At 36.3% G+C, this 10,419-nt stretch overlaps 1 protein-coding gene across 1 annotated transcript in view; it reads left to right on the plus strand.

Moving 5' to 3' along the window:
* The window catches only part of LOC149780509 (protein arginine N-methyltransferase 5-like), a 71,588-nt gene extending 61,811 nt beyond the window's left edge, over nucleotides 1-9,777 (plus strand). The window contains exons 15-17 of the mRNA XM_089937505.1: nucleotides 1,041-1,157; nucleotides 2,502-2,566; nucleotides 8,240-9,777. Coding sequence (XP_089793631.1) covers nucleotides 1,041-1,157; nucleotides 2,502-2,566; nucleotides 8,240-8,392 — 335 coding nt within the window. The 3' untranslated portion in view covers nucleotides 8,393-9,777. The remainder of the gene's footprint in view (nucleotides 1-1,040; nucleotides 1,158-2,501; nucleotides 2,567-8,239) is intronic.
* Nucleotides 9,778-10,419: the final 642 nt, after the last annotated feature.

Here is a 10,419-nt window from a genome sequence, read left to right on the forward strand (position 1 = left end):
TATCTTTATTTTCATTTTATTTAGAAACAAAATCAAAGCAAACTTGATCAGATTTTAATAAATGTTATGCTCACCATGGAGATAAGCTTGTAACTGCTTTTTGTCTTGAATCTCAAAAAATTTAAGAACTTGAAAAAAAGAGCCTCAGATTTTCAAATTTAATTTCACTTCTAACCCAGAAAATTCTCATACATTTGAACTAAAGCATGTTCAGAGTGATTGTAAGAAAAATACAAATATATGTCAGAATATTAACAAGATATTTTTGTTCTGAATGTTTGTCATCGAAACTCTGAAGGTAGCCAGCCTGAATTAGCAAAATGACTATTTTCTCATAGTCATCCAATATTTCTCTACCTTGGATGATAGTTGTCTTTGAAAATAAACCAAAGGTTACTAATGAATTTTATAAGCTGCTACTTATTTTCAGTTGTTAGGGTATTTTTAAGAAATTTTACAATTCTGGAGCAGTATTGCAAACCATATATTACTTTGATTTGGATACAATTAGTGGTATTGACTTGAAGGCCTAATTAATTATATAGACTTGAAGGCCTAATTAATTGTATAGACATGAAGGCCTAATTAATTGTATAGCCTTGAAGGCCTAATTAATTGTATAGGCTTGAATGCCTAATTAATTATAGACTTGAAGGCCTAAATAAAATTAAATAGAATTGAAGGCCTGATTAATTTTATAGACTTGAAGGCCTAATTAATTATATAGACTTCAAGGCCTAAACTATTTTCCTCAAACAATCCAATACAAGATGTCATTTTTATTAGGGTAGCCCAGGCTTACCAGTAACTCGACAATTTCTTTGGCATCTGTGTGCTTGTCCATCCATCTATATTTTGTATTAATCTCGAAGTTAAATTGTTTCTTTTTGGTTGGTTTCTCAAGTACGGTCTTCCACAGAGTCAAGTTGGATTTTTTACATTTTGGTACACACACTAGTGTACCAAAGCCTCAGGGACAGGCTCAACATGCAGGTGATGGTCAGCTTCTTGTTGTATAAAAGAATCTTGGTTTCTTTCAGATCCTGTGTTTGACAACAGTAGATTTATCTCACTTCAGTTTGACATTGATAAGAACTGCGTGCTGCATGGGTTTGCTGGCTATTTTGAGGCCATACTCTACAAGGATGTGAATCTCAGTAAGTACAGTCCCATACCGTCAAACCTTGTACATTCATTCATACATTCATATATCTACCATATTTATATGCTTGTAACATGTTTACAATGACAGATCTGTTGCTGTGAAATGAGGTATAGTAATTATGTCCTTCATTTTAGCTTTCATTTGAGTGTAGAACAGTAAGTAAATCCTAATCTACCAATGAAATATGCTGTTTAGGCAATTTGTATAAACAAACAACATTACCTGTGGATCAGTTCACTAGAAATTAGGGGTGCAAAGTTGTCATATTAAATGCCTTTTAACAAACCTTTGAAATACACTTGAAAACAAAAATGAAAAACGTCCATGACATTCATTATGAAAAGCAGTTGAATTTGACTGTGAACTTCTAGTCTGTTACTTCTGATCTCAGTCCACTTGTGTGCTCTAGACATGTTGACTTGAATATCCTTTTTGATTTAAAAAAATGTCTTTAAATAAATATCCGACGATTTAAAATATATCCTTGCTGACTTAAATATCCGTGTTGACTTAAATGTCATTGTTGACTTAAAAATCCTGACTTAAATGTCATTGTTGACTTAAAAATCCTTGTTGACTTAAATGTCACTGTTGGCTTAAATATTCTTGTTGGCTTAAATATCCTTGTTGGCTTAAATGTCCTTGTTGGCTTAAATGTCCTTGCTGACTTAAATGTCATTGTTGGCTTAAATGTCCTTGCTAACTTAAATGTCATTGTTGGTTTAAATATCATTGTTGACTTAAATGTCACTGTTGACTTAAATATCATTGTTGACTTAAATGTCACTGTTGACTTAAATATCATTGTTGACTTAAACTCCTCAGTGAAGGTGAATATAGGCCATATCATAGTCAGCCCATGCAGTAATACATGTAGTGCATTGGCAAATCTGTAAGATCTGTCATATTTTTCAGTCAGTATTTCTTGGCAAAATTTAATTTCCCCTCGCGCATCATCCATAACAGAAACAACTTGGAGACTAAAAGTATTGACAATATCTCTGTTAAAGAATGAATTAAAACATTGGCCACAGTATGGATGTCTACTTTGTGCATGACCATTGATCATGATGCATTTTATAATGGACTCCAAAAAATTTATGGCCCCTACTCATTGGTCAGTTTTATTATAAATCTGTTTGTTGCATGATTTTAATGTTGATTTGTCAGCAGATAAAGAATTTAATTGAATTTATTACTTGATTTGTCTTGCTTTTATACCTGGTAGTATGAGTCTGCCCCCTTCCCCCCCATTTAATGCAGTGTAAGTGACATTTGTAATAGAATCTTTGTTTTTTGGATCCTGTTTGTCTCTTATATCATGTGTCTATTACAGGTATATTACCAGCCACCCATTCACCTGGAATGTTCAGCTGGTTTCCCATCCTGTTCCCAATTAGGGTAAGTTCTTTTGTGCTTAAAAGAGTTTGGAATGCAAGAATGTTACTCCCCATTTCCTTTGCAATCAAGAGTACATTCTTTTCAGTTCAGACTTTATTTTCTCCTCATGATCCTCCAAGTCAGTTTCTTCAGTCATCAGAGTTGTTAGAATGCTTTGTAGTTTTATTGAATGTTTCACTTGTGTTCACAAGTTTTGAGCTTGTAATAATTGGTTGGCGTTATCAGATTTCAGTAGCCATCCATGAAAGACAATAGTTAATAGTACCCAGGATCACATATTTCTTTTTCCATCAAAAACAATACAAAATCACATTAGCATTGGAAATTATTCTCTGCTACCTTCAAATCAAGCCTCCCCGTAAAGACATAATTATTTTTCTGCATATATATATATATACATACACATACATACATACATACATACATACATACATACATACATACAGTGAATACACATACCTTGGATATTTATGCATACTTTCAATTGCAAACTGCACACAGCACATACAAGGAATTCATAGCAATTTGATAATTAATTTTGACTATCCATCATTTATCTTCAATGGTCATGTAACTCAGAAGGTTGCTGAATGTAGTTCCAACTGCTGACCAACCTGTCTTGACCATCTGGACAAACAATGTACAGTTTTGGCCATCATGAATCTGTCAGCTATAGTTAAAACAGTGATCTCATCCAACACCCTGCAGACAACCCTGGCCAGTCAGCCAGACGACAGTATTCATTATACTGATAAATGCCTGCAACTTTCTCACCACCTTGGAACAAATCACATAATAATGTTTATCAATGAAATTTATAGAGTCCTGACATGGATATTACTGCTGTTAATGTGTCTGCTCCTCTCTTAAAAAGTGGGTAAGACAGGTTGTTTAATACCACAACTAAGTTAGTCAGGAACATTGTGTTGACTTCTTACCTACCCATCCAGGTGTTTTATAAATTCTTTTGCTGTGCCAAATAACTATGCCAGGGAATTGGAATGGTAGTGAATACATCTGCACACACAAGCCCTAATGGCTTCTCGAAACCTGGACTCACACTTGCAGTCTTATTCTCTTAAATCTCACCTTGCAGAAGTCCTACACTCCAGTGCCTTCATTTTTCTGTTCTTTTTCTTGGGTGTGGTGGGGTGGGGTGGGGTGGTTGAATTGAGGAGTTGAGAATACAGGAGCTGACCTTTCAGCTCACCATGCAAGCCTCTACCATTGCATGACCCCATCAAAGAGTGTATGCAAGAAGGGATGATCATTGACAGAAAGACCACTGGAGTACATTCTCAGCAACAATATCAGCTTTTTATTCCAGGGGAATTGTAGGTGGCCATGTGCCCCAATTACACAGGCAGGCTGGGAAGGTGTGGAAAAAAACCCCAGGTTTCTCCTTCCTTCAAGCTTCCAGCCAACCATCATTGATATGCTGTCCCATTCAACTGCTGGCATCCCTATTGTGCACTGGACTTCTGTTCTGCCAGACTTGGATCAGTCCATTCCTGACCAACAGTTGGGCCATCCACACCATTTTAACTCATTCTTCCAGCTGCCTCCACTTTTGTCATACCCCTCTTCGTGATGGAGATCCCATGAAGATGGATGCTTAACAGAAGGAGAAAATTGAGACCGGTCCTAGACTTGTGCATATGTGTGTGACTGTGTGTGTCTGTATGTGTGTTTTGGATTTTTAACAATGCTTTAAAAACATTTTTCAGCCATGTTGTTACGATGTCTAAAGTGTGGCAGTTTATAGTGATGTCTAGCACTGGAGCATCATGTTGCAGACATGTAGCATCATGTCCCACCCAGTCGCATTATCCTGACACCAGGCTGACCAGTCTTAACAATAACCTCTTAATGCTGAGCACCTAGCCAGGCAGCTGCTAGTACCATTTTTTATAAGTCTTTGGTATTACTCGGCTGGGGTTCAAACCCGTGACCTTTTGCATTAGAGGTAGATGCTCTAACCAATAGGCCATTGGATCAGTCAGACTTGAGCAGACATTCAGTTTATTACTGACCTGAAATTTGAGATTGAGATGACAGGGTCGGTCTACCTGTATTTACATGTATCTATTTGCACAGTATCACATAAAATACCTGCATTTGTTTTTGTCCCTCCTCAGCATTTTGTTCTTCATATAGGTAGTGAGTTTCTAACTTTTTATCAACCTGGTTTTTCTTCCTCTCACATGCATCTACGGTATTGTTCATGTGTCAGAGAAGGCATAAACCAGGATGTTTATTTCAGTTCGGCAGTTTCTTCAACTCTTAGACCTGCTCAGTGCAGTGGCAGACGTAACATACCTATTCCACCATTACTTGTATGCTCTTCAGAAGGCCCTTATGGCACCTGATCTCAGTTCATTTAAATCACCAGATAATGATCTCAACCAGATTGAAACACCTTCCACTACAGTGTCAAGACAGGGAATGGCTAGCAGTGGAAATACTGTTAGAACCAGAAATTGCAATCTGTTGTTGTTGTTATAGGGTTTAATGCCATTTTTCAGCACAAGATAGGCTATACATGGCATGCAGTATAAATGGTTGAGGAAGAACCTGGGAAAACCCCAGAAAGAACCAATGACCCATGAGAAGCTACTGGCAAGCTTTCTCACATATCCACATTGGCCGAGCCTGAGACTTGAACCCATGCAGATAGAGGCGAGATGGCAATGATCTGTAACGGTATTTTAGAGACCACTTGGCCACTTGGAGCCCCAATTGCAATCTGTAATGGGGGGGGGCACATTTTTTGCTACCATATTTTATTATTGTGGAATTTGTGTGATTGTGTCTAGTGAAAACCACAGAAGAAGGATCAGTGTCTCCTTTGCTTGGATGAATGCATTCAAAGGAAGTCAGTTCTCAAAATATCAGACAATTTAGCCGTATTGATCTGCCTCTTGAAATGGTGAAGAGGGGCATAATAACTAGACTTTTGCATTATGGCATGGAGGTACCTTTTTAGTGTTTATAATATCATTTAAACATAAGAGTTGGACACATCCTGGGCAGGTTCTATACACTGGCCATAAGGAGAGGCCTTACTTCATACTGAGTGATCTCCCCATTCATCCATCTTCATCAAGTCCAAGTCGTATGGGGGTCAACTGTTGATGGACCTTTTTGCGGCTAGGTGGAACAACAAACTGCCCACCGTTCCCATTCCCAGATTCTGAAGCATTGGCCATTGATGCTTTTCCAGGCATCTGGGAGGGATTATGCTTTCCCTCTAGTAGTTGTAATACTGGACCTAATAAAGAAAATGACGGGCAGGCCTTGTGAAATAGATCTTATTGTCCATCTCCAAAGGGACATGTCAACAGTCAGCTTGATTTGGCAACTGATGTACTCAGAAAAACAGTAGAAACCACGATGCTGCTGAAGGAGCCAAAGTAGCCACCTACCCTTGTCCACTGACGCAGTTGGTTCTTGTTAGGGACATCCAGCATGAGACAGAGTTCTGTGCTTTGATTGTCAAGAGGATTGCAACAGTTAGACAGCAACCGCCCACTTTAAAGTCATTTGAGGGGAAGTCATGTGTTCCAATAATTGTTTCGTTAACAAAATTGCACCACTCTCAGCCTCCATCCTCAAATATATAACCTTTTGTTCATTGAAGACAAGAATTGAGCCCCATTACAAGCAAGGGTTACCATTTCATGATGACAAACAGAATGAGGACATTTCTTAAAACATTACCTTTCTGTCTGTTTTTAACGTATTCAGGCCATGCTCACTCGTCTTACTCCAAAAATGGAACCTAAGTTCAAGCCCTTGTCATCCAACTTGCTGACTTCCTACCTGATAGCTCTAGCTTCAGATTGCAGGGTGAGTGAGCTGTATTCACTGTCCTTGAATCAAAACTACATGTAGTTATGTTCCAATGGTCAATTCACAGACCTGCCAACTCTTAAGATTTTGCAGTAAGTCTTACGAAAATTACCCTTAAAATACAGACTTTCAGCATACTGGCAAAAATTACAGAAAAATGATTGCTGCTCAAAAATCCGGATAATTGGATCTAGGTTTCATCTTAGAATTAGTGAAATTAGGGAGCCAGACTAACTTTAAAGCAGCACCCCAGACGCTTTAAACTGGATCTATTTGTTAATGCAAAGCACTGCATGATCAAACTGTTGGTTATAGAATTTTTAAAAATGGCATCCAGAAAACGATGCATGTTAAGACGATAGGAAAGAAAAAGCTTCTTGAAAAGTGTTAATAATCAAATCAGAAGAATAAAAAAGAGTATTCAGATTCCTGTGATTAAAAGCTTTAAAAGATATAATTATGTTTTTTGGACATTACATGCCAAATTGTGTATGTCTCATGGCGGGAGATATAATTGCCGTCATCATGTGAAATGGAGAATAATTTCCAAGAATAGCAAGATAGCAACAAGCCATTGAGCTGCATAGGGTTTGGAATTAGAGTTTGTGCAATTTTACTAGTGGTAAATAAAGCCTAACCTTCAAATATAATGTATCAATTTTTAGCGATATGGAGTCAGTTGACTGGCAGACTCAGTCTACTTTATCCAGCTTCTATTATGAAAATGCTACCAGAGTCACTGTATCAACCAGAAAAGTTTACCTGCCTTGCCATTTCATACTTTAGGTAACAAGACCACTTGTCATGTTTTCTGAAAGTTTATTCCATGCTAGTAATGTATCCATTGCAGTTTCTATATAGCTCTAGTAATGCAAATATAAAAACCGTAGACCCAGACCTTTTGTTGCATAACAAGCAGCAGATTCGAATCTGTTCTTTTTCCTTTATCAAATGATTTCAATCCAATATACAAAACTCTAATATGTAAGTGCATCGTGGGACAGAATGTCTTGGTCTATTTTGTTCAATGTTGGATCTACATTGTACAGGGGCAAATTGGTTAAACAGTAATCTGTATTACCATATACACTCATGACATCTGTATTATCATACATACTCTTGACATCTGTATTACCATATATACTCTTGACAGCTGTATTACCATATATACTCTTGACATCTGTATTACCATACATACTCTTGACATACTCTTGACATCTGTATTACCATATATATTCTTGACATCTGTATTACCATATATACTCTTGACATACTCTTGACATCTGTATTACCATACATACTCTTGACATCTGTATTACCATATATATACTCTTGACATCTGTATTACCATACATATACTCTTGACATCTATATTACCATATATACTCTTGACATCTGTATTACTGTATATGCTCTCTTATAAGTCTAGTCCAACTGCAGACTGTACAGACCTAGATATGCCATCGCATAATGCGCCAGCAGATCTGGGTGTGTGCAGTTTGTTAGAACTAATCAGTAGAACAAAGAACATAGACCCTGATCTGCTGGTGCATTATGCTATGGAGGATTAGGATTGTTGTAGTGTGCAGCTTGACTTATAAGTAAGTATATATTGTAACTCTCTGTCTTACAGCCTCATTTCCAACATTATTGGCAATACCAGGTGTTTTTTAGGTAAGTATAGCTGGAGGTGGTAGAATAATATTTTGATTATCTATGATGGCAACTTAAACTTCGGAGTCTCTACTAATCTGTATTCCATTCTTCATTATTAGACTTCTATGATTTATTATTCATCAATTTTATGTTTTTGTCTTGTAGACTCCTGTTTACCTGAAGAAAGATTGCAGAATTTTGGTTGACTTTTGGAGGAGATCTAGTCCCAAAAATGTATGGTATGAATGGACTCTTCGTGAACCACAAGTTCTGCCAATACACAACCCCAAGGGACGATCCTATACTATTGGATTATAAACTAATGAATCTGTTGGTACTTATTCCTATGCGTACAATTAGCAGCAGACCTGCCAACCTTGACGAGTCCATCTCAGGCAGTTGATTTTTTTCCATAAGATTGACCAATTTTCAGTAAGGTGTAACAAAATATCAATAATTGCTATTATAAAGCTGGAAAACGTAATTAGAAGTTTGACACAGCGACGATAAACATTATGTTCAACTGAAAAGTTTGTTAAGTACGCATAGACTTTATTTACCACTTGTACAGTTGCACAAACTTTAGTTCCAAACCCTATGCAACTCAGTGGCTTGTTGCCTTCTCTCAACTTGACATAATTCTTGGAAATTCTTTTTCCATTTCACATGACGATGGCAGTTAAATCTCCCGCCATGAGACATACTCAAATTGGCACATTATGTCCAATAAACATAATTTTGTCTTTTCCAGCTTTTATTCACAAGAATCTGAATACTCCTTTTCATTCTTCTGTGTTAATTATTAACACTTTTTTAAAAGCTTTTTTTCCCTTTCGTCTTAAACATGCATCATTTTCTGGATGCCATTTTAAATTTTTTTATAATCAACAGTTTTATCATGCAGATGCTTTGCATGAACAAATAGGTCCAGTTTAAAGTGTCTGGGGTGCTGCTGTAAAGTTAGTCTGGTTCCCTTATTTCACTAATCCTAATATGAAACCTGGATCCATATCAAACATGGATGAACCGATTAACCAAATGTTTTGGCAACTATCATTTTTCTGTAGTTTTTGTGTGTATGCCGTAAGGCCATATTTTAAGGGTAATTTTTGTAAGACTTATGGCAAGATCATAAGAGTTGGCAGGTCTGTAGCAGAACCAACTGGGAATTTTTTTTAAATTAACCGTACACAGATATAGGAAGTGTTTACTTATTTGTACTGGTCACTTATAATAAATATTATCAGTATCTTTTTATATTGATCATTACATTAGTGTCAGCAAATCACGGGAAAGAAAATGCATCTCCCTTAAAGTTTTATACTTTGTTTTCTTATTTTTGACGGGGAAATTAGTTATACATTTTTTGTATTCATGCCAAAGGCATCTTGTAGCAACAAATCTTTTGCATTGCATTGGGTCTTAGAAAATGTGTCGGTTGCATTACTTGATAAATGTAAATTTTTGGAGGTTTGTAGTCAGTATTTCACAACAGCTGATAGACGTATACAGTTCCATATGGTCAGATTCATTGGATGATTTTAAAAGAGGATTTGGTTTTGTGGGAAAGCAGATTTCTTGTACTGCCGCAAAAAACTGCTTTTTCATTCACACTGCCATGTTTGAAAGAGATAAAACAAAATCAGTGTATGATGTTCCTTATGCTAAGATAGAGATCACTCCAGATTAAAGGGATACATATATCGGTTTTGTCTTTAATTCATTCAGTTTGTTTGATTTACCTTTACTTCCAATCTTTTTTCAGCAGACTAAGTCAGTACATTCTATTATTTTGATAGTAAAGGAAGTCAAATGTTTCTTAAGATATTGCTTGCAGAAGAGTATTTCAGTGATAAAAGTAGTTGTTTTTCATTGCTTAGTCCAGATATAATTGGTGTTCTCTCTACTGCATATGTTCTTTTGATTCCATAAAAATAATTTCTCCTGGGGATGCATCCTATAATGAAGCTTATGCCCAGAAGGTCTTGGACTATTAAAAGACTTGAGTCTAAAAACAAAGACAATCTTGGACTATTTAAAGACTTAACTCTAATACAAAGACAATCTTGGACTTTTAAAAGAGTTAAGTCTAAATACAAAGGTCTTGGACTATTCTAAATACAAAGGTCTTGGACTATTCTAAGACTTAAGTCTAAATACAAAGAAGGTCATGGACTATTTATAGAGTTAAGTCTAATACAAAGGCAATCTTGGACTATTAAAAGACTTAAGTCTAATACAAAGATGATCTTGGACTTTTAAAAGACTTAAGTCTTAATACTGTGAAGGTCTTGGACAATTAATAGACTTGAGTCTAAACACAAAGAAGGTCTTGGACTATTCTA

This window comes from Sinohyriopsis cumingii, chromosome 16 (genome assembly GCF_028554795.1).
Source record: "Sinohyriopsis cumingii isolate HCF-2022 chromosome 16, ASM2855479v2, whole genome shotgun sequence".
Taxonomy (NCBI): domain Eukaryota; kingdom Metazoa; phylum Mollusca; class Bivalvia; order Unionida; family Unionidae; genus Sinohyriopsis; species Sinohyriopsis cumingii.